At 43.2% G+C, this 23,461-nt stretch overlaps 1 protein-coding gene across 1 annotated transcript in view; it reads left to right on the forward strand.

Moving 5' to 3' along the window:
- RFX7 (regulatory factor X7) overlaps positions 1-23,461 on the forward strand; it is a 116,017-nt gene that overhangs the window by 85,553 nt on the left and 7,003 nt on the right. The window contains exons 5-7 of the mRNA XM_074966299.1: positions 3,814-3,930; positions 7,426-7,510; positions 8,247-8,454. Of these exons, the coding sequence (XP_074822400.1) occupies positions 3,814-3,930; positions 7,426-7,510; positions 8,247-8,454 (410 nt within the window). The remainder of the gene's footprint in view (positions 1-3,813; positions 3,931-7,425; positions 7,511-8,246; positions 8,455-23,461) is intronic.

Genomic DNA, 23,461 nt, shown 5'->3' on the forward strand with positions numbered 1-23,461 from the left:
TGTGCTCAGGGGGAGCTGGCACAGTGGGAGGACAGAACCGCCCTCCCCAGTAACATAGGGCGAGGAGAGCACGGGGCCCGAGGAGGAGATACGTAGTGAGGTCACATGTCCTCCCCATCAGTTGTCTTGCAGCATAGTTGACCCCCTGACGCATATCCCTCCTCCTCTTCAGCCCCTCCAAGGTATCCACAGTGGTCTGCAGGTTTCTGATAGGGTCTCTGTCAGGGCATGCAGCTCTTTGTAAAAGCAGCAGGTCTACAGCCCGGAACCAGATCAGGTGTTAGCCTCCCTGCCCTTGTGATATGCCTAACGCAGTTCGTTCACTTTCATGTGACACTGCTGCTAATTCCAGTCATATCCTTTTGCCTGCATCCCCAGTGCAATCTTTTCATAGATGTCCATGTTTCTATGGCTTGTCCATAGCTGTGTCTGCCCAGTCTCTTTTCCTCAGAGGCCCAGGAGAGCCAGTGTCCCTTGTCTGCTTGTAAAGAATCAGGGCCTGCAGCAGAGCTAGTCTCCGGGCAGCCTCATTAGTACAGATGATCTGTAGCAGGCTGCCTACTTAGCCACATCATCTATTTGGCTACAGTGGCCAGCGGGCTGGTTCTAGCCAGCACTAGAAGCAGCTCGCTGGCTTGTCCACGCTCCTGCTGACCACTCTCTCTGCTCCTTCGTTACATGGTTCCTGCAGCTCCTGCCTTCTACCCAGCCTTGCCTCTGTCCTGCCCCAGCCTTGAACCCTCCCCCCTTTGTCTGCTCCCCTGCTTGCTCCAGTTCCTCCTTCCAGTTTGACCTTTGGCTTTGGCTCCAGACTCTGGCTTGACCCTTGGTTTTGGTATCCATTTCCTGCCTTCCCATTTGACCTTGGACTTTGGCTCCAAACTACAGATGCCTGCTCCAACCGCTAGGCTTGATGCCCACTCTGACCACTATACTAGACTGCCTTTGTCCCAGTTGGTTGACTTCACTCCAGGCAGGACCACATCTAGAGTGCATAGCCAGCATGATTGATTGAGCTTTTGACCGCAACACAGAAGAGCTGCTAGGTGTGCTCACCAAGCTGGGCAATCAGGAAAAGCCATTTCAAAAATATGCAGGTGTATACAAGGGGGAGGGTGGCTTCCAGTCTCTATGACCCTGGACAGTGGAAGTCACAATTGTGACCAGAGCAGTCAGCGTCAGGCATTGTGGGACAGCTGCTGGATGACTGTTAGGATCAACATAGGTCAGGCAGCATCTACATTTGCCCTACATTGACTAGAGTATGTTGAGCATGGTTCAATGCTATTTGGGACGGTGGTGTTACTGTGTCACCACTTACGCTGGCAGGAGACAAATTTCAGTGTAGACACCTGCACAAATAAGTTGTCAGAAGGCAACGTATGTCAGCCTAAGTAGTGTAGACCAGGCTTTTGAGTAGTCACAAGAATTTTCTTGGACTCCCAGCACCCTGGACTTTTATGTTTCACCTAAATAAAGCAAAAAGCATGAGATGGTCTTGTCCCAAGAGAAACCTGCTAGAGGGGCCAGCAAATCCTGCAAGGCTGAGCTCTCTGAATTTTACTGCAATCATCCCATCACTTTGGGGGAGTGTAGAAGGGGAAATGGAGATCCTCTGGTGAGAGACGCCTCAGTTGTGTGGCGGCAGAGGCTTCCAGATGGATTACTGACTCCTCTAAGCTTCTCTGCTGGCTGCCTCCCCTTGTCGATATGGCTTGGGTTAAGTCATGCTGACTGACAGCAGCTACAGAGGAGCTCACTGGGGGTTAATGCTTTTGGTACTCCTTTCTCCCTTTGTATCTCCCAGGGCAGATTACTGGATCTGGGTACCCTCCACTCATGGAAATGGAGGTCATTATCTACCAATCCTGTATACTCTCTGATCTCATAATGATAATGATGAAAAACATGAATATCAGATATTTGTTCAATAATACGTGGGACCTTGACTGTCGTAGGGCTGCTTTACATGTTTCCTCTCAGTTCTATGGACTGATCACCTGCCTGCATTCTCCCCCATGCGTAAGGTGCTGGCCCTCCCCCCTAGACCAGGAAGAACTTTTTACAGGCACCATTTTGTTCTCCATACTTCTAACTTACGCAAAATAACAAACACAAAAACAGTTCCTCAACCCACTCTGTGCTGCAGCTCCCAGAGGCCTGCCTCCTCTCATATCTCCTGTTACTCCCTCTCTGCTGAGCTCTCTCAGCCCTTTTCAGGGCTCACTTGATCCCTTCCCATTTGGGTCTCATAAATTCAACAGATCTGAGTGGCCCAGGCCTCCTGGTCCTTAAAGGAGCAGGGCACCTTGTTATATTGACAGTGAAAATATGGTTTGCTTGTATCCCAACACCTCTTCAATCATCCACATTAGTCATGATTTCAGAAGGGAGCCTTTGGTTGGCATATTGATATACAGAAAATCACTGCTATTTAGTGCCACTGTTATTCTTGCTGTAGCAGGTGGTACTGGGAATGAAACTCCAGTTTCTGGAGTGCTGTAGCATTTGTAAGTTAGTTTCTCTAATCTATAGAATCATTGTGCTTTCTCTGTTTATTTTCAACTAGAAAGCTTTTTGTTACATTCATAAAAGCTGAATTTTGCTAGCCTACATGTGCTTTGTGCTGTTTAGGTAGAATACCAGGCACTGTGGTTTGTGAAAAGGTTCTGTATAAGTACATACAGATTTCGACATTATGATTTAAGAACTTACTATGTGGGTATGGTTCCAAAACAGCTTCCATTATTTCCTGCTTCAACATGGTTCTTATTTTCCAGAACATTCACATTTTAGATTGAAATGATCCATTCTTGTTCTCTTGTTCTTGTTCAAGGTCACATTTTTTGCGGGGAGAGGAATGGATGTTAGAGCAAAATTCCTTCTGCTGTTTTCTGAGTATTGGAGGAATGGGGAAAAGATACAACCATGCTGCAATCAGTATAGCTTATTTCCCTAAATGTACAGGAATATTCTATACAGATATAAGCATTGTTGAACCAATATCACTAGGTCACATTATGGGATTGCACTGCTATCTTTTTCTAAACCAATAATTGTTACAGTACAAAAACTCTATGTAGACCAGCCCTGGATTAACAGGGGCCTGACAAACCCATACAACCAGTTTTAAACTTATAGAAGTGTGTCCACACAGGGGTTTGCACCAGTTTAACTAAACTGGCTTAATTAAACCAGGGCAAGTTTCTGTGAAGACAAACTCCTACAGGGCTCTGTGGCTAATTAGCTATTCCCCATTAGCGCTAATATCCCAGATAAGTTTATTAAATTAAGTTCTAACCTTTTTGGAGTTTTCACATGCAGGGTCTTCCACTCTCTTGACATATAAGCAAAATCTCTCACCGTCTGTTTTTCGACTATTCATACATGGCCTCACACCTTGTTACACCCAAGCAATTTTAACCCATGTATTGACCAGTCAGATTTCTTCTTTTATCCAAGCCATGTCTTAAATATATGTAATGAAACATGTTGAAATAATAACCAAATTGTACAGCAAATCCTAACCATTCTCCAGATAATGTCACTGTGTATTAAATCTCCACGTGACTCGCCTTTGAACCTGAAAGAGTACAAGACAGAAACGACAGTATTAACAGCTCTGTTTATGCATTTTTAATGGATTCAGTTCATTGTGGATAGATTCATTAATGTTAAATGTGGTTCTAAATATGGATGGGTCTGAGGGTTTTTTGTTTTTTTGTTTTGAAGCCTTTGATGGAAGTCTAATGTGTAGGATGGCCTTTTGCATTAATACCAGTTTCATTCACATTTTCTTTCCCTGTCTTTCAGGAGCTATTGTGACAATCTTGGCTACCATCCTTTAAGTGCTGCTGACTTTGGAAAGATCATGAAAAATGTCTTTCCAAATATGAAGGCCCGCCGTCTGGGCACAAGAGGCAAATCAAAATATCCTTTGCTAGAATGCTTTTCAGTAATCTCTTCTGTGCTTGCTTGAAGAACATCTGTTGTTGTAGCTCAACTACCAGCTAAATTTAGAAGTAAAATTAAATCAAGAAATGAAAACAATTTCCCCAAAGTGCTTTGTAGAATACTTGGAAATTTGTTAATCTTCTGTTGTTAAGATGTACGACGAGTCTTCAGAAATTTTGTGTCTGTTTGAGTTCATCTGATTCTAAATGTTTACTTGTTCCTGTAGTTATTTACCTTGAAAAATAAAAAGAAGGGTCTTAGATAAAACAACTTGCATTAGATCCATGCAATACCTTTTATGCTGTAATAACACAAGTAAGGAGAATTATGATCTTAACTTCCTTGTCCTGTACCAGATCAGTAATGTGAGAAATTAAGATGAAGCCATTGATGCCTCTTAAGCCATATTAAATTGTTGTTTAAAATTGCCACCTCTCACCCCAAAGAAGTGCTCAGGCTACAGAGCACTGTTTTTCTGGTAGGGGGAAAGAAAGGTTAATTGTTGCTTAAAAGAGGAGAGGAATGAACTGGATGTCAGTGAGGAAGGCGTTCCGCATGCAAGAATCCACGAAAGCAATAACACAATTAACTGGTGACCTAAGATGTAACTTGGGATACCTGAAAGGATGATGTCAGAGCACAAATAGGTATCTCTACTATAGACAGGGCTATGCACAGGTAAAGGCATTAAAAAAGCCAATAGGCCCAACCTTATGTCATCCCATCACTTAACAAGCAGCCAATGTGAAGAACTCAGGTCAAGCATAATATGAAAAAGTTTGCTCTAGCCAGTGAGGAAACGTGCTGCATTATCATCATGAGCAAGCAGTGAAAAAGCCCTGCCAGGAAGGAATTGCAGTATTAAACCTAAAGGCCATGAGGACGTGTGTTGGTGTTCTGAGTTTGTCGCACATAAGTAAGGGAGCAGCATGTATAGGTTGTGTAACTGAAACACCTCTATTCCATCTCTAATAAGGTAAGGTGTTCCTGGAAAAACTGGTTGAAAACTACATCAAGTTACTTAATCTTGCACATTGCCTCTGAACAAGTCCACTCAGTAAGCAGAGACATGAAGGCAGTGAGAACTTGTATCTGTCAGGAAGAATTTTGTCTTCCTAAAGCTGAGGATCAGTCTGTGTATTATGTATCTTTACATATGATGAAAGATGTGCTGGTCACCGCAAATAAAGAGGGGGTGGCTCTGATGCATCCAGCTGGCAAAGTCAGCCAATCATTCTTCCACATCTAAGATTGAGCATTCAGACTCCAGGGGGCAACAGATATGTAACTGTATAATTTGCATGCCCATGTCTTTAGAAATGAGATCATGAGAAGGCCTCATAAATGTTGAGGCACATGGGAGATAGATCTCTGGGAGGGTATCACATTTCACATTCCTCACTGGTGATCTACAGTTTTCTGTCACCACAGATTGACTCTTGTCCTCTAAGGTGTGTACGACTTGAAACACTGGATGGTACTGGCATATTGTCTGTGTATGCAAGGCATGTGTTGCATACAGGACAATTCTATCCAGCCCCTGAACACTCATTTAAACACACATTTTAATTTTTAATGGTGAGAGTAATTAACCATTGGAACAATTTACCAAGGGTCATGGTGGATTCTCCATCACTGACAATTTTTAAGTCAAGTTTGTATGTTTTTCTACAAGATCTGCTCTAGGAATTATTTTGCAGAAGGTTGAGGGCCTGTGCTATACAGCAGGTCAGAGTAGATCAGTGGTTTTCAAACTTTTTTTCTGGGGACCCAGTTGAAGAAAATTGTTGATGCCTGTCACCCAACGGAGCTGGGGATGAGGGGTTTGGGGTGTGGGAGGGTCTCAGGGCTGGGGCAGAGGGTTGGGCTGCGGGGGTGAGGACTGAGGGGTGGGGCCAGGAATGAGGGGTTCTGGGTATGGGAGGGTGCTCTGGGCTGGGGCAAGGGGTTGGGGTGTAGGAGGGGGTCAGGGCTCTGGGCTGGGGCCTGGGATGAGGGGTTTGGGGTTCAGGAAGGGGTTCTGGGTGGGGGCGGTCAGGGCTGGGGCAGGGGATTGGGGTGCAGGAGGAGGTCAGGGCTCTGGGCCTGGGGTGCAGGCTCTGCGGTGGGGGCAGGGATGAGGGGCTTGAGGTGCAGGAAGGGGTTCCAGGCGTGGGGGGGCTAAGGGCTGGAGCAGGAGGTTGGGGTGCGGACTTCCCTCCGACAGCCATGGTGCAGAGCAGGCTTCCCGCCAGTCCTGGGACCGTGGACCACACTGCTCCCCGGAAGCGGCCAGCAGCAGGTCCGGCTCCTAGGCGGTGGTGTGCAAGCAGCTCCACATGGTTCTCACCCGCAGGCACCACCCCCACCCCCCAGGCTCCCATTGGCCTGGAACCAGGGCGGGAGCAGCGTGCTGAGCCCTGTGGCCCCCCTGCCTAGAAGCCAGACCCACTGCTGGCTGCTTCCGGGGCACACGCAGTGTTGCGACAGGTAGGTACTAGCCTGCCTTAGCTGGGCAGCACCGCTGATGGGACTTTTAACGACCCGGTTGACGGTGCTAACCAGAGCCGCTAGGATCCCTGGGTGCTGAGCAAGGCGACCCAGTGCCTTACATGCTGCAACCCAGTACTGGGACGTGACCCAAACTTTGAAAAACACTGGACTAGATTACCACACTGGACCCTTCTGGCCTTGGAATCTGTTTAAGGAGAGACTTCAGTGCTTAGTTGGTAGCAGTTAACTATATATGCCCTCTAGTTTAGAGAGTCAGTGCTTCATGTAATAGGAAATCGGAAAATTATGAATAAAAAAAATTGTTCTCTTATCAAGTCAGGATGATTAAAATATGGCCTTATCTTGTAAAGGGGTGTTAATCTACCAGAGAGAGGCATAAAAAGAACCAATGGCTGGAAGTTAAAACCAGGCAAATTCAAATTAGAAATAAGACACACATTTTTAACAAGGAGGGTAATGATTAACCATTGGGACCACCTATCCAGGGAAGTGGTGAATTCTGCATCTCTTGAGGTCTTGAAATTCAGATTGGATACCTTACTGGGTACCCAAACACAAGTACTTGGGCTCAATACAGGAGTAACTGGCTGAAATTGTTTGGCCTGTGTGATGCAGGAGGTCAAACTACATGATCTAATGATCCCCTTTGGCCTTTAAATCCATGAAACGTACCAAGGGCCTGCAAATGACACCATTTAGGCAGACTGCTGTGCTCACATGGAACCCCACTGACTTCATTTGGACTCCAGGGGGGTACAAGACTCTACCCATGCGGATGACAGTGCAGGACTGGGGTCCATCATTTACGCTGTTTTGATTACTGGCTTAATGTAAAGGATTTTTTAATGTAATGCCAACAAGTGTGGGGCCTTTTGCTTATAACGTCCATATTTGGAAAGGAGAAGAGTGTTTGAAAACATTTGTCATTTTGTTACAAACCAAGGAGCAGAGACTATTTAAACCTTAATTTATGATCACATATTGCTACAGTGGACTGAGGAAGAAAGCTTTTGTGCATATGCCAACACTGCCCAACCTTGGCTTCCATAAAACTGGAGATGGGGTACAGTATCTACATATGTATTTGTACAAACTAACTTTTACCATATTTTCTTTTAATATTTAACATTATTGAAACAAAAAACATTTCATAAGAAGTATACAGCTAAAGAGCTGTGCAGTTTAAAAGATTTTTTTTTTTTTACAAAACTCTCATATCCCAAAACAAGCCTAGTTGGATTTGCTTTAAACTTAAGTAACAATTGGAATGCTATTAATAAAAATGATGATCTGATTTAGCAGCTCTTCACAATGTCACCACCTACAAATTATTATTTGTTAAATTCATAATTCTCTGTGTATTTTTGCCTTCACTATAAAAAACCCAAACGATCAGTGTTAGAAAGGGAGCAGGAGTCACAATGACGTAAACATCTTCCAGATAACAGGTGGCATGCTAAATTGGTAGGCTCAGAAGAAAAGTAGCAAAACATTAAAAATGCTTTGCTAATTTTAGTTTGGCTTTTCATGCCAGGGGCATTGGATTGTGGGTAGTGAAAGCACTGGAATTACTCATGCAGTATTCTTCCAGAACGGCAATAGTAATGTAACATCATGTCTCTGCTTGTGCACAAGTGGTAGGAAAATATTGATGTGTTTCACCTTGGATAATACTGATCTAGATGTAGAATGTATAGATTTTTTTTAATTAAGTTAATGTGTACCATTGCTGTATCATCATTTGCTCTAGGGTTCTCATTGCTTTTTAATAACTGAGCTTTGCTTTTTCTTTGCATTAGTTGGAAGGGTCAGATCCGTCAGGGCAACTACAAAGTGCTGATGAGGAAGTTGTGTCAGCCGCCTGTCGACTTGTGTGCGAATGGGCCCAGAAAGTCCTAAGCCAGCCATTTGATTCAGTCTTGGATTTAGCTCGTTTCCTTGTCAAAAGTCACTACATCGGCACCAAATCAATGGCAGCTTTAACTGTAATGGCAGGGGCGCCAGCAGGTAATGGGTTAACTCTTATTTCTGAACCTCTGGGATGGGTGATCTCTTATTTTAGAAGAAAATTCATGCATTTTGTGTAATGATGACTTTTTAAATTTAAATAGGGAGAACTGGGGAGACTGGGTGATCCAGAAGGACTAGCAGTTGGATACATTATTTGCCATCTCTGTCACACGTTGGAATGTGGCCCAGTTGAGGAGTGACTGAAAGATACGTTAGTCTGATGATCATTAGGTGAAATGAGTTAGTAGTGTGAGTCCAGTCCGTAACGAGTAAGCATCCACTTCACTAACAACCTGGTTCCAGAAAGCCCCCATACCTTATGCATGTCCTGAATAGGGATGGATTTAAACAAATATTAAAGTGCTTTGACTGAATCAGAGTCTAAATTGCTGACTTGGTTGGTTCCCTTGTTGGCTGGCTGAGCATGGAGGCCTAGGGATTGAAGTTGCAAAGCCCTGCAGTGGACTTGGAGGGCTGGAAAGGGGAAGCTTGAATTGCTATTGCCTGTGTTGTGCCTCTTCTGTGATTTTAGTTTCCCAGGCTGTTACAATGGCTCCTTTCACCAGTGCTATAAGAGGAGAAAGTTACTATGACTATTTTTGCTGCAGTTGAGATTTTTATGTTTGTTAGTTGTAAGGAAAGGGAGTGGAGATGTTGAGTAAAATATTGTCACATCTGGTTGGAGCAGTTTTCTGCCTGGGAAGAGAGAGAAGCCTTTACATAAACTATGGTTTACATTCACTGGGATTATTTCATGGGGACTGTGGAACGCGGATTGCAGCTCCAAAAGAACTACTACTCTGAAATCCAGTAAGCATCTGAACAGTAGAGAAAGGAGGTGAAGGGAGGAATATTTGGCTACATTAATGTTAATTGTGACAGTACACATGGTACAATCTGGAGTGATGGACAGCTTTCCCCCTCAATTCTTCGACCTGGGGTGCCTTTTAGACTGGTTCACTGTGAGAGCAACCACTCCTGGTTTGCCCGCATGCAGCCTCTAGCATGTAAATTGCTCATATACTGTATGAGTGTTCTAGCCAGCCACTCCTGAATTATATTACAGAGCAACACCAGCAAATTCCCAGTCCCAGACTTGTCCCCAAAAATGTGCATCTTGTATTGCCCAGTACCCTCCTTAACAATGCAAGCTCATAGAAAGTCCATCATTTTATTAATAGAAAATGATAGGCACAAATCTTCTCATCTCAAAGAGAGTTCCCCAATAGGGTTGCCAACTTTCTAATTGCTGACAACCGGACCCCCCCCCCAGCCCTGCCACCTGCTTCACCTCTTCCCCCAAGGCCCCACCCTTGCTCTGCCTCTTCCCTTGAGGCCCCGCCCCCCATTGCTTGCTGCTCTTCACCATCCCCCTTCTTTGTAGCTGGATCATCTTCACCTCCCTCCCTGCCCCCCCCGAGCTGGGCTCCTTCTGCTCTGGAGCTGCAGCCTGATGCGGGGCCTGCCTGCCTGCCTGCCCACAAGATGCAGGTAGGAGGTGGCCCCAGCTGAGCAGCGGCTAGCATGTGTTGATGACCCGTGCATCCTTCCTTCTCCGCCCACAATAACTGGACTTTTAGTGTCCAGTCAGTACATCTGACCAGACACTGCCAGGTCCCCTTTTCAATCAACTGGACACCTGGCAACCTTATTCCCCAAACACTTCAATCCAAACACACTGGCTTAGATAAAACAATAAAACAAATTTATTAACTACAGAAAAACAGATTTTACGTGTTTACAAGTAATGAGGCATAAAAATCAGAATTTGGTTACAAGAAAATAAGAGGTAAAACGCAACTAATATCTAACTTAACAAGCTAAAGTTAATTCCAAGTAAAATGTCTCTCTCACCACATGATTTTGCACTTTTACTGGCTGGAAGCCAGAAACTCTCCCCCAGTCCAATGCTCCTTTCCTTCTCTTTCAGGCATTGTAGATGTTGTGGGCAGCAAGAAAGGGAGGAGAGATAATCTGAGGAATTTGGTCCCCTTTTTTTATAACAATTCTCTTCATTGAGAATTATCTTCTGCTGGGGTTCAGGTGACAGAGAGTCTGTGGGACGGGAACTTCCAGCTGTTTCTTTGCCAACATGTAAATTTCTCTCTCACAGCCTTCTTGCCGAAGAATGGCTGCTTAACCAGGTGATAGTCCATTTGATTATGCTGACGCCTGGCTAGCCTTTTGTCTCTGGAGAACTAGTTTGAAGCGGTTTCCCTAGACTTAGAACATGTATTATACAGTAGAATTTTTTAACTTTACATGCAATGTAGGAAAATATTTTACAAGGACAACGTTCAGCAGATTATGTTTTCAAATGATACCTCACATAGCATACTTTGTACAAAATTCATCATAGTCTTGTAAAAAGGGTGAACATAAGGATACAGATGTCATAAGCATCTGAACAGTAAAGGAGATGAAGTGAGGAATATTTGGCTACATTAATTGTTACTAAAAGAATTCAGGGTGGCCTCTCTCAAATACATTTTCCCAGTCTCCAGAAACTGGTTATGAATTCACAATCTCATGGAGAGAGGGGGTAAATCCCCTGATTGAGGCATTTTACAGTCAGGATATAGCACTCTAGTTCAGAGTGGCCATTCAAGTTGGCATCCATTTCACAGGTGTTTGCAGAGTTTGTATGTAGAATTAAAGAACGTCTGTTCCCTTTCTGTACAGGAGAATTTCCTGAATACAGGTGGTTCTTTGAAAGCAACATATAGGGAGAATGCATATCAAATCGATTATGGATTTTTTAAAAGGATTTTTCAATTTAAACTAAATACATTTTTCCTTTAAAATGTAAAATGTTAAAAGTTGCATATGAAATCATGATAATCTGTGTTAAGCCTACATTTACTATTATATATTAAAATAATTTAAATAAATAAAAAGTTGCATCAGTGAACCTTCCTCAGATGAATTAAAGGGTGCTGCTTTTTTAATTTTATACAGAATCGGGGGGGAAAACATGTTTATTGAGGTCAACGCAAGCTTTATAAATAGGTTACAGTGTCATGCATTGCATTAAGTATCTGTTATTTTCAGTCTTACAGTGGAGCAAATGTTACTTACATTTTTCCAAATGTAAGTATTTTCAGTTTCTGTTGTATAAAAAAGCTTTTGACTTAATTACTTTTGATTTCATTTAAGTAGTAGGTGCACAGAGAATATTTTCTTCATTTGGTCTAGTTCATTCAAATTTGAGAAACCAATTGGGAGTTGAAAAAGTTGTGTTCCACTTTCAGATTATGACTAAAAACCAGAATGAGATCTACTAATTCTAAAAACTTGAAGGAAATGGGGCTAAATTTTCAAAGTTAGTTAGGCCATAGACACCCATCTGTATCTTTAGGCACCTAAATACTTTTGAAAATCTGACCCCTGGTGACCAGAAACAATTCATTAACTCCACAGTTAATATTTTCTTTGTTTAATAAATTAGTTAGTTTTAAATGCAAAACATGTTTTGATTAACTTAACTTTTTTTCTCATGTATCCAGCACTTAAGGTAATATAATTTTACTAATAAATACCATTTAAAAATGCTGGTTTTGTACATTTTTAATTGAATTCCAGCTTCCATCCAAATGCAGTTTAAAACCAATTCTGAGCATAAAGTTATTATCTAGTAAATAAGAAATGCTTAATTAGAATCATAGAATATCAGAGTTGGAAGGGACCTCTGGAGGTCATCTAGTCCAACCCCCTGCCCTGAGCAGGACCAATCCCAACTAAATCATCCCAGCCAGGGCTATGTCAAGTCTGGCCTTAAAAACTTCTAAGGAAGGGGATTCCACCACCTCCCTAGGTAACTCATTCCAGTGTTTCACCACCCTCCTAGTGAAAAAGTTTCTCCTAATATCCAACCTAAATCTCCCCCACTGCAACTTGAGACCATTACTCCTTGTCCTGTCATCTGCTATCACTGAGAATAGTCTAGATCCATCCTCTTTGGATCCACCTTTCAGGTAGTTAAAAGCAGCTATCCAATCCCCCCTCATTCTTCTCTTCCATAGACTAAACAATCCCAGTTCCCTCAGCCTCTCCTCATAAGTCACGTGTTCCAGACCCCTAATCATTTTTGTTGCCCTTCCAATTTCTCCACATCCTTCTTGTAGTGTGGGGCCCAAAACTGGACACAGTACTCCAGATGAGGCCTCACCAATGTCGAATAGAGGGGAACGATCACGTCCCTCAACCTGCTGGCAATGCCCCTACTTATACCCCCCAAAATGCCATTGGCCTTCTTGGCAACAAGGGCACACTGTTGACTCATATCCAGCTTCTCGTCCACTGTCACCCCTTGGTCCTTCTCTGCAGAACTGCTGCCTAGCCATTCGGTCCCTAGGCTGTAGCGGTGCATTGGATTCTTCCGTCCTAAGTGCAGGACTCTGCACTTGTCCTTGTTGAACCTCATCAGATTTCTTTTGGCCCAATCCTCTGATTTGTCAAGGTCCCTCTGTATCCTATCCCTACCCTCCAGCGTATCTACCACTCCTCCCAGTTTAGTCTCACCCGCAAACTTGCTGAGGGTGCAATCCACACCATCCTCCAGATCATTAATGAAGATATTGAACAAAACCGGCCCCAGGACCGACCCTTGGGGCACTCCGCTAGATACCAGCTGCCAACTAGACATGGAGCCATTGATCACTACCCGTTGAGCCCGACAATCTAGCCAACTTTCTACCCACCTTGTAGTGCATCCATCCAGCCCATACTTCTTTAACTTGCTGACAAGAATACTGTGGGAGACCATGTCAAAAGCTTTGCTAAAGTCGAGGAATAGCACGTCCACTGCTTTCCCTTCATCCACAGAACCAGTTATCTCATCATAGAAGGCAATTACATTAGTCAGGCATGACTTTCCAGTGGTGAATCCATGCTGACTGTTCCTGATCACTTTCCTCTCCTCTAAGTGCTTCAGAATTGATTCCTTGAGGACATGCTCCATGATTTTTCCAGGGACTGAGGTGAGGCTGACCGGCCTGTAGTTCCCAGGATCCTCCTTCTTCCCTTTTTTAAAGATTGGCACTACATTAGCCTTTTTCCAGTCTTCCGGGACTTCCCCCGATTGCCATGAGTTTTCAAAGATAATGGCCACTGCCTCTGCAATCACATCCGCCAATTCCTTTAGCACTCTCGGATGCAACGCATCCGGCCCCAAGGACTTGTGCACGTCCAGTTTTTCTAAATAGTCCTGAACCACTTCTTCCTTCACAGAGGGCTGGCCACCTCCTCCCCATGCTGTGCTGCCCAGTGCAGCAGTCTGGGAGCTGACCTTGTTCGTGAAGGCAGAGGCAAAAAAAGCATTGAGTACATTAGCTTTTTCCACATCTTCTGTCACTAGGTTGCCTCCCTCATTCAGTAAGGGGCCCACACTTTCCTTGGCTTTCTTCTTGTTGCCAACATACCTGAAGAAACCCTTCTTGTTACTCTTAACATCCCTCGCTAGCTGCAACTCCAGGTGTGATTTAGCCTTCCTGATTTCATTCCTACATGCCCGAGCAATATTTATATACTCATCCCTGGTCATTTGTCCAATCTTCCACTTCTTGTAAGCCTCTTTTTTGTGTTTAAGATCAGCAAGGATTTCACTGTTAAGCCAAGCTGGTCGCCTGCCATATTTACTGTTCTTTCTACACATCGGAATGGTTTGTCCCTGTAACCACAATAAGGATTGTTTAAAATACAGCCAGCTCTCCTGGACTCCTTTCCCCCTCATGCTATTCTCCCAGGGGATCCTGCCCATCAGTTCCCGGAGGGAGTCAAAGTCTGCTTTTCTGAAGTCCAGGGTCCGTATTCTGCTGCTTTCCTTTCTTCCTTGTGTCAGGATCCTGAACTCAACCATCTCATGGTCACTGCCTCCCAGGTTCCCATCCACTTTTGCTTCCCCTACTAATTCTTCCCGGTTTGTGAGCAGCAGGTCAAGAGCTCCGTCCCTAGTTGGTTCCTCCAGCACTTGCACCAGGAAATGGTCCCCTACAGTTTCCAAAAACTTCCTGGATTGTCTGTGCACCGCTGTATTGCTCTCCCAGCAGATATCAGGATGATTGAAGTCACCCATGAGAACCAGGGCGTGCGATCTAGTAGCTTTTGCGAGTTGCTGGAAGAAAGCCTCGTCCACGTCATCCCCCTGGTCCGGTGGTGTATAGCAGACTCCCACCACGACATCACCCTTGTTGCTCACGCTTCTAAACTTAATCCAGAGACTCTCAGGTTTTTCTGCAGTTTCATACTTGAGCTCTGAGCAGTCATACTGCTCCCTTACATACAGTGCAACTCCCCCACCTTTTCTGGCCTCCCTGAACAGTTTATACCCATCCATGACAGTTCTCCAGTCATGCGAGTTATCCCACCAAGTCTCTGTTATTCCAATCACATCATAATTCCCTGACTTTGCCAGGACCTCCAGTTCTCCCTGCTTGTTTCCCAGGCTTTGTGCATTTGTATATAGGCACTTGAGATAACCCGCTGATCGCCCCTCGTTCTCAGTATGAGGCAGGAGCCCTCCCCTCTCACACGCTCCTGCTCGTGCTTCCTCCCAGTATCCCGCTTCCCCACCTACCTCAGGGCTTTGGTCTCCTTCCCCTGGTGAACCTAGTTTAAAGCCCTCCTCACTAGGTTAGCCAGCCTGCTCGCGAAGATGCTCTTCCCTCTCTTCGTTAGGTGGAGCCCGTCTCTGCCTAGCACTCCTCCTTCTTGGAACACCATCCCATGGTCGAAGAATCCAAAGCCTTCTCTCTGACACCACCTGCGTAGCCATTCATTGACTTCCACGATTCGACGATCCCTACCCCGGCCTTTTCCTTCCACGGGGAGGATGGACGAGAACACCACTTGCGCCTCATACTCCTTTATCCTCCTTCCCAGAGCCACGTAGTCTGCAGTGATCCGCTCAAGGTCATTCTTGGCAGTATCATTGGTGCCCACGTGGAAAAGCAGGAAGGGGTAGTAGTCCGAGGGCTTGATGAGTCTCGGCAGACTCTCCGTCACATCACGAATCTTAGCCCTTGCAAGCAGCAGACTTCTCTGTTTTCCCGGTCAGGGCGGCAGATAGATGACTCAGTCCCCCTGAGGAGAGAGTCCCCGACCACCACCACCCGCCTCCTTCTCTTGGGAGTGGTGGTCGTGGAACCCCCAACCTTAGGACAGTGCATCTCATGCCTTTCAACTGGTGGAGTCTCCTTCTGCTCCCTTCCCCCAGACGTATCATCTGGGCCACTCCCCGCAATGGTACCTGTGGAGAGAACATGAAAACGGTTACTTACCTGTATCTGCGTTGCTGGTACATGGACGTTCCCCCTTCTTCTTCTGGAGGTCACGTTGCCAAATTTCATCACCGTCCTCCTGTCCCCGCTGCGCAGCCTGCTCTGAATCTTCAGAACCTTGTGCTCGTAGAAGCATATCCTGACGTCTGTCCAGGAAATCTTCAGTTTCTCTTATGCAGCGCAGGGTCGATACCTGTTGCTGCAGACCTTGAACCTTCTCTTCCAATATGGAGACCAGCTTGCACTTTGTACACACAAAGTCGCTTCTGTCTTGTGGAAGAAAGACAAACATGGCACATCCAGTGCAGGTCACAACAGCTGAACACTCCCCATCCATATTACCTTCCTACTACGAGCTTCCTCAGGAGATGCAGTAATTACTCAGAGAAGTAGTTAAGGTGTAAGCCTCAGTGGGCTCACCCCAGGCGAACTCCCAGGCAAACTCCTGCTGTTTGCTGCTCTGCTGTCCCCCGCCCCTCAGCTGGTTCGCGGAGCCGCCGGCTTTTTTAAACAGCCAGGCTCACCTGAAACAAAACACTCCCAACTCCCACCCTTTTCAGCCAACCAATCAAGCACTCGCTCAAACTTTTAAGCTGCTCTCACTACAAACACTCCGATCCTCTCACCAAACACACACTCATACCCAGATACTCACCAACACAGGTCCCAGGCAAACTCCTGCTGTTTGCTGCTCTGCTCTCCCCCGCTGCTCAACTGGTTCCCTGCCACTCAGCTGGTTTGCGGAGCGCCAGCTTTTTTAAACAGCCAGGCTCACCTGAAACAAAACACTCCCAACTCCCGCCCTTTTCAGGCAACCAATCAAGCACTCGCTCAAACTTTCAAGCTGCCCTCACTACAAACACTCCGATCCTCTCACCAAACACACACTCACCAACACAGATCCCAGGCAAACTCCTGCTGTTTGCTGCTCTGCTGTCCCCCGCTGCTCAGCTGCTCTAACAAAAAAAAGTAAAAAGAATCTGAATAAATGTATGTTGAGGCATATGATTGCTTAAATAAATGTGTATGTGCAAATTTAGTGTAAAGGCTATATTTGGTTGCACATCAATGTTAATGGTTATACCAACCAAGGGGAATCAACCTTTTTTGTAGAAAAATAACTAAAAAGTACAAATGCAAAACAAGATTACAACCAATAAAGGTTTCCAGGTTGCTGATTTAAATTAAGATTACATTAAATCAGTTTGATTGACATCAGTGCACCCTGCTGCATATCAGCACTTGGATGGTGAATTGACTATCCCTTCCAGACTAGCCCCAGACGGGTTCTCAAAACACTTGAGATGGTGGATAAAAATCAATGATTTTTTTAAAAAAAAAAAATTTTAACGGATTTTTGTATTTAAATCAGATTTTGAGGAAAAAACTTACCTAAGATAGTTTTAATTAAGATACATTATAGCTCAAAGATATCTCATCATGGAATAGGGATTATAAATTTTAATTCTATAGTATGAGACAATATATTCATGTAATGTTTAAGAAAAGTTTTGTCAATGAGTTCCAATAGTTCATGGATTAGGGACCCAATCTTATGAGGTTCCAGGGGCTTCTATATAGATTATTTAGGTTAATCTTTCTATCTACCCAATGGGACTCAGTGCTCAGTCTAGAAGATACCATCAGAGATGCTTAGTTTTGCAGTTCTCAAACTGTGGATTTGTGTCTCCAGAGATAACATGCTTGTTAAGAGCAAAAATATTTTTAAATAAATAATATATAGAGGTGAGAAATAACAGACCTCAACCCTATTGTCCCTCTGCAAATTTGTGTACACAGAGTCAATCCCTTACCTCTCTCTAAAAGTGCAAAGTTTCAAAAAGTTCAATGACTAGAAGATTTTTGGGGGCGGAATAGATTTGGACAAGAAGAAGAAGTCTGGAGATAAATGTGAGAAGGGAGGGACAGGCAGAAGTAACAAGAGTGAAACTGTTTGAGCAGCATATTCCAGAAGTCTTGAGGTCTTTCTGAGTGTAGCCTTCATTGATTTTAGATTTACCATACCATTCTCTCACTAGAAGGGAAAACCTATAATGGCAGCAGGCCGTAAAAGAGATCGAGTTTGGGAATATTTTAATGAAGTTCCTCTACCTGTGGGTAAGACAGGCAAGCGGGCAAAATGCAAATAGTGCAACAAAGAAATGCAAGGCCTGGTTGCCCGAATGAAACAACGTCATGAGAAGTGTAACTTCTCAGGAGGAAGCTGCATTGAAGATGATGAAAGGAACACGTCTGAACATGCAGGATAGTCAGGTTGGTAAACTTTTTTATTTCATACTTTTTCTTAAGGACTGCCTGTCTTCCTTCTGGACTATTCTTGAATTCTCATGTTTGAGCAAAAAATATAGGTGTTACTCTATGGTACTATCATTTTAGATACAGTTGTGATAAAAAATAAATAGCTGAAATAGGCAGATCTTCCTCCTTTTACAATTTCACCTTTAAAGTAGTACTGAGTGTCAGTGAATTCAGTGAGTAATACTAAATGAGCAGTGTGGTGGTAATAATTAAATAACTGCATTGACTTATTTTGTTTAGGAGAATCCATCCTCAACATACAGGATTCTGAAGACTATCCACCTTCAAGATCACCATCATTTTCTATAGTTTCAGAGTTATCTGCCAATGATAGTGTTTCAGTCTCATCATGTATGTCACATAGCCACAGTATATCACCTGTAGCAAAAAGAAAAAAAATCTCCATCATCCAGAAACAACCATAGATAAGTTTGTGATAAGAACCAGCAGATTACAAAAAGAGGTAATTGATGAAAAAATTGCCCCGTTTGTTTATGCAACAAACTCTCCTTTCCGTATGATTGAGAACCCACACTTCATTAATATGGTTCAGTCATTAAGACCAGGATACAGTCCACCCAACAGAATATATGTCACAGGCAAATTGCTGGTTAAAGTGTTTGAAAGAGAAATTGAGCAGTGTGCAAAAGGTCTAGAGCAGTGGTTCTTAACCTTTACTGCAGCCTGCACCCCTTTGGTTCTCAAAATATGTTCTCGCACCCCTTACCAAAAATCGTTGAAGTAGGTCAGTTCTTTAAACCTAAATATATTTTTTTTGTATATTACAGTAATCGTTAAAAAATGTATAATGTTAATAAATACATAGGTTTGATGAAACAAAGTAGTTGTACTTACGTGCCTGTGCTTAATTTGTGTTTTCGATCATAGATCATAGAATATCAGGGTTGGAAGGGACCTCAGGAGGTCATCTGGTCCAACCCCCTGCTCAAAGCAGGACCAATCCCCAATTTTTGCCCCAGATCCCAAATGGCCCTCTCAAGGATTGAACTCAAAACCCTGGGTTTAGCAGGCTAATGCTCAAACCACTGAGCTATCCCTCCCCCCCATGATTTACCTTCTAAAAAATCTGACATGTCTCGCACCCCCAGAAAGGGCGTCTTGCACCCCAGGTAAAGAACCACTGGTCTAGAGGGTGAAATTGTTAATCTGAGTCTTGATAGTGGAGCAATGTCCGCAATGATCATGTTGTATGTGCTTGTGTGACAACAAAAGAAGGGAATGTCTTCCTTACAGAAACAATTGATACATCAGGAAATGCACACACAGCAGAATCCTTACAAGAAGTAGCAGTAAAAGCTACAACAAACTGTGAAAAAAAATTCAAATGTCTAGTACGCAGCTTGGTCACAGACAATGCTGCAAATGTATCCAAGATGAGAAGAAATTATTTAGAAGAGAGTGAAGAGAGTTCTCAAGCTACATACGGTTGCAGTGCTCATTTGATGCACCTCCTAGCCAAAGACTTCAGTGTTCCAGAAATAAAGGCTAATGTTGTTGAAATTGCAAAATACTTCTGTAACAACCACTTTGCAGCAGCTGCTCTGAAAAAAGTGGGAGGAACCAAGCTAACTCTCCCACAAGACGTGCGATGGAACTCAGTAGTGGACTGTTTTGAGCCCTGTATCAAGAACTGGCCTAATCTGATGACAGTTTGTGAACAAAATCGTGAAAAAATAGATGGCACTGTCACAGCCAAAGTTCTCAATACTGGGCTTAAGAGAAAGGTTGAACACATGCTGAGTACCCTGACACCTATTTCTGTAGCCTTGAACAAAATGCAGGGAAATAGCTGTTTTATTGCTGATGCTGTTGAAATTAGGAAGGAACGGAGTGAGATCTTAAAAAGAGAAATGTGCAATGACAGAGTTAAATTACAAGCATTAAAAAAACGAATGGGGCAAGCGCTATCTCCAGCTCATTTTCTTGCAAATATTCTCAATACTCGGCACCAGAGTCAAACCTTAACTGCTGAAGAAGAGGAGTTGGCTATGACATGGACAACCAGCAATCATCCCTCCATAATGCCAACTATAATAAACTTCAGAGCTAAGGGCGAACCATTCAAGAAATGTATGTTTGCCGATGATGTTTTAAAGAAAGTCACACTAGTGAACTGGTGGAAGTCACTTCAGCACTTGGATTCAGAGACTGTTGAAGTGATAATCTCACTTTTAACAGCAGTAGCTTCTTCTGCTGGTGTAGAAAGAATATTTTCTTCCTTTGGACTAATTCATTCCAAATTGAGAAATCGTTTGGGACCTGAAAAAGCAGGAAAGCTTGTTTTTCTTTTCCAGATTACGAACAAACAGGAAAATGAAGGTGAAGACGACTGAGTTAGCTGCAGAAGCCAGTATTATAAGTTTCTCATGTTGACTTGGCTGACATAGTCGATTTAATTTTTGTTGGTTTTTTTTTAAATATTTCATTTAACTATTTTAGTTTAAAACAATTTTAACAAAAACAAACCTGATTTTAAAAAACTTGAATGTTTAACTAAATTCAAAAATTCATATGCTTGTTTTGTTAAAATGTTATATGTTTGCTGTTGAAGAAAAAAATCCAGAATACATAACGTTGTTTTAGTTAAATAAAACCATTTAAATGTCTGTCTGGTGATGTCCTCCTCCTAATACAGCATGGCAAGAAAATCCTCCAAATATTAATGATTAACCTGTTGAATTGGAGATAGTTCACCTCCCAGTGACTTCATAAATATCTGCTTCAGTTACCTTTGGTAAATGAAATAACCAGACAATCATTCGTTTTCTGATATAGCTATAAAACTATCTGAAAAGTTTTCAAAATAAATCACTTTAAAAATGCACAGCGTGTACCTTCTAAAAATGAAACCTACATCTATCTCTGTGTTGTGAAGAATATGTGTATTAAGGTTATACCAGCCAACAAGAATGCACTTTTATGTAGAAATCCATGATTAAATCGAGTCTTCCTGACTAGTGATTTAAATCATGATTTAAATCAAGTTGATTTAAATCAAATCCAGCCTGACTTGAGAGCATGCATAACTTGAAGCATATGATCAATGACATTAAAATCACGGGGACTGTTCATATGCTTAAATTTAGGCATGTGCTTACATACTTTGTTGGAGCAGGGCTGTAGTAGCACAGTGACAGCACTTCGGAAATACGTATAGATAGATTTGGTGTGAATTTTCTGTTAGGTGAATTTATCTCCGCTCTTATTTAATTTTCTTTCAACAACTGATGTTCTCAGGGGCAATCTTGATGCACGTCAGGTGCAAACTGTCCTGAAGTGTTTGCTCTGGTTCAGGTAACACAAGTAGGTCAGCAGGTGTCAGCATCAACCATACGAAAAATAGGGCTTATGTAGGCGGGGTGGATGGGCTTCTGCTGGTGCAAGTTTGCGAGGTTGTGCAGCTCTCCCAAATATTTTATCTTATTTAGCTTTTCATTTATGATTAAGGAGCTGCAGTAAATACTCCATTGTTAAAGTTAAAAGACAATTTACACATAGGAACATAGGAATTGCCGTACTGAAACAGTCCCTTGATACATCTAGTCCGGTATCCTATCTCCAAGAGTGGCCAAAACCCAGTGGTTTTGACTAAGGTGCAAGAAACTTCCTAATCCTTAATAGATTGAGACTGGCTTAAGACCTGAAGCATGAGGTTTACTATCTCTTCCAAAATTTATAGTAGCAGTAACTGTTATAGCTCTGGATATTCTTGTTATCCATATGAATGTCCAGTCCCTTTATGAATCTTACTGAGTTTTTTGTCTCAAACATATCCTGTAGCCGTGAGTTCCAGTGCTTAATAACTTGTGATTATTTGTGTAAAAAAAAATTTCCTCATGTTCCCTCATCATTTTCAGAGACTCCCTTTAGTCTTAAACCTCCCGTGATTATTAAGAGGAAATCAGAGAATACTTGTGTGGTGTGGAAGGTTTGAAGTAAATTGCTGAAGTACAAAAGGCTGTTCTTGAGTTATAAGGGGGAAATTATGATTTCTTGTGCATCAAAACTTGTTCTCACTTTGTGTTTTGTGTCTCAAAAAGCATCTGGCCTGAGAAGTTCTCAATAGTTCTATTAAGGATGAGTGTAAACTTGTGCATGCTATCCAGGTAGCTCTCGTGGCTACAAAGAGAGCCTTCGGAATGTAAAAAGGGTGGTTGACCACGATGATCATTTGTTTAAATAAATAAATAAAATGGGAAAAATCACAGATGAATCTCCCCTCCCCTGCTAAACTCTGGCTCATCCCCCTTTTCAGGCACTAGCATCGGTGGCTCATAATTTAGAGTTCCTAGCTCATAACTAGAGTTCCTACTCCGGATGGCCCTTATCTTTTCCTTGCCCATATCCAGGGCTGATACATGGCAGTGCAAATCTCCATCTCCTTCATACTGCCCCTCAGATATGTGCTCTTAGCTTCAGCAGCGCTGCCAGCAGTGCCACCACAAGAAAACCATAAATGACCCTTCACTCAGTACTTCAGCCAAGGAAACTTCTTTCCATCCCTTCTAGATGAGATGGTAGTCCAAGGGAGTGAGTGGATCATTCTTGCAAGCACTCGTGAGGGCTCATGAGGATACTACAGAAGTTCTCTCCCTCTGTGCTGTCCATAGAAGCTGATAGCTCTCGCACACCTCTCTGTCCATGGTCTGGGCACCAGACCTCTTCTTCTTTCCTCTTTGGAACCAAACTACCTTTGCTTTTTTTGCAGAGAACAGTTTGTCCATAGTGCAGATTTGAAAGAGAGCATGATTGCATGCATTCCCATAGTTGTTCTTCCCCTTCAACATTCAGCCCAGGTCATTCAAGATGTGGACAATTCAGTTCTTAAGTGAAAGAGGAATTGAGAGGTGAAGGCTGTAACATGCTGCAGCATTCCTCATGTACAGCTTTTAAACACCTGTGATGTGGAAAGGAAACCGTGTTAGAACCCATTTACACAGGCATCATTTTAAGAACATGCTAGTCCTGGAACTGTTACTAAACTTTCTGAAGTTGTAACATGATTTGGTTACAGGTTAAAATGTGGATTAGTCCTGACTACACAGGTAAAAACAGTTGCCTGGAGGCTTTGCTGTTTGTCTCTGACTTTCAGGGACACTGTTTCCAGAGAGTATTTTTCTCAGTCTTCTGTATCTCCATCTCCCCTTCTGCATTCAATTGTCTTTTCCGTTTTTCACCTTCTCCATGTTGTGTCTCCCACCCTTCCGTGCACTGGTAGCACTATTAAGCACTTCTAGCATTACCTATTACAAGCTAATATCCCTGCCACACTTGTACTGCAACTGGTGTTCAACACCGTACACTGCTGGACTCTCCCCAGACTGTTCAAGGGGATTTAAATGCTGTATAATCTGTTCAGCACATCTTGTCCATGGCACAACCTTGTG

The sequence above is a fragment of the Natator depressus genome, chromosome 10 (assembly GCF_965152275.1).
Source record: "Natator depressus isolate rNatDep1 chromosome 10, rNatDep2.hap1, whole genome shotgun sequence".
In the NCBI taxonomy this organism is placed as follows: Eukaryota; Metazoa; Chordata; order Testudines; family Cheloniidae; genus Natator; species Natator depressus.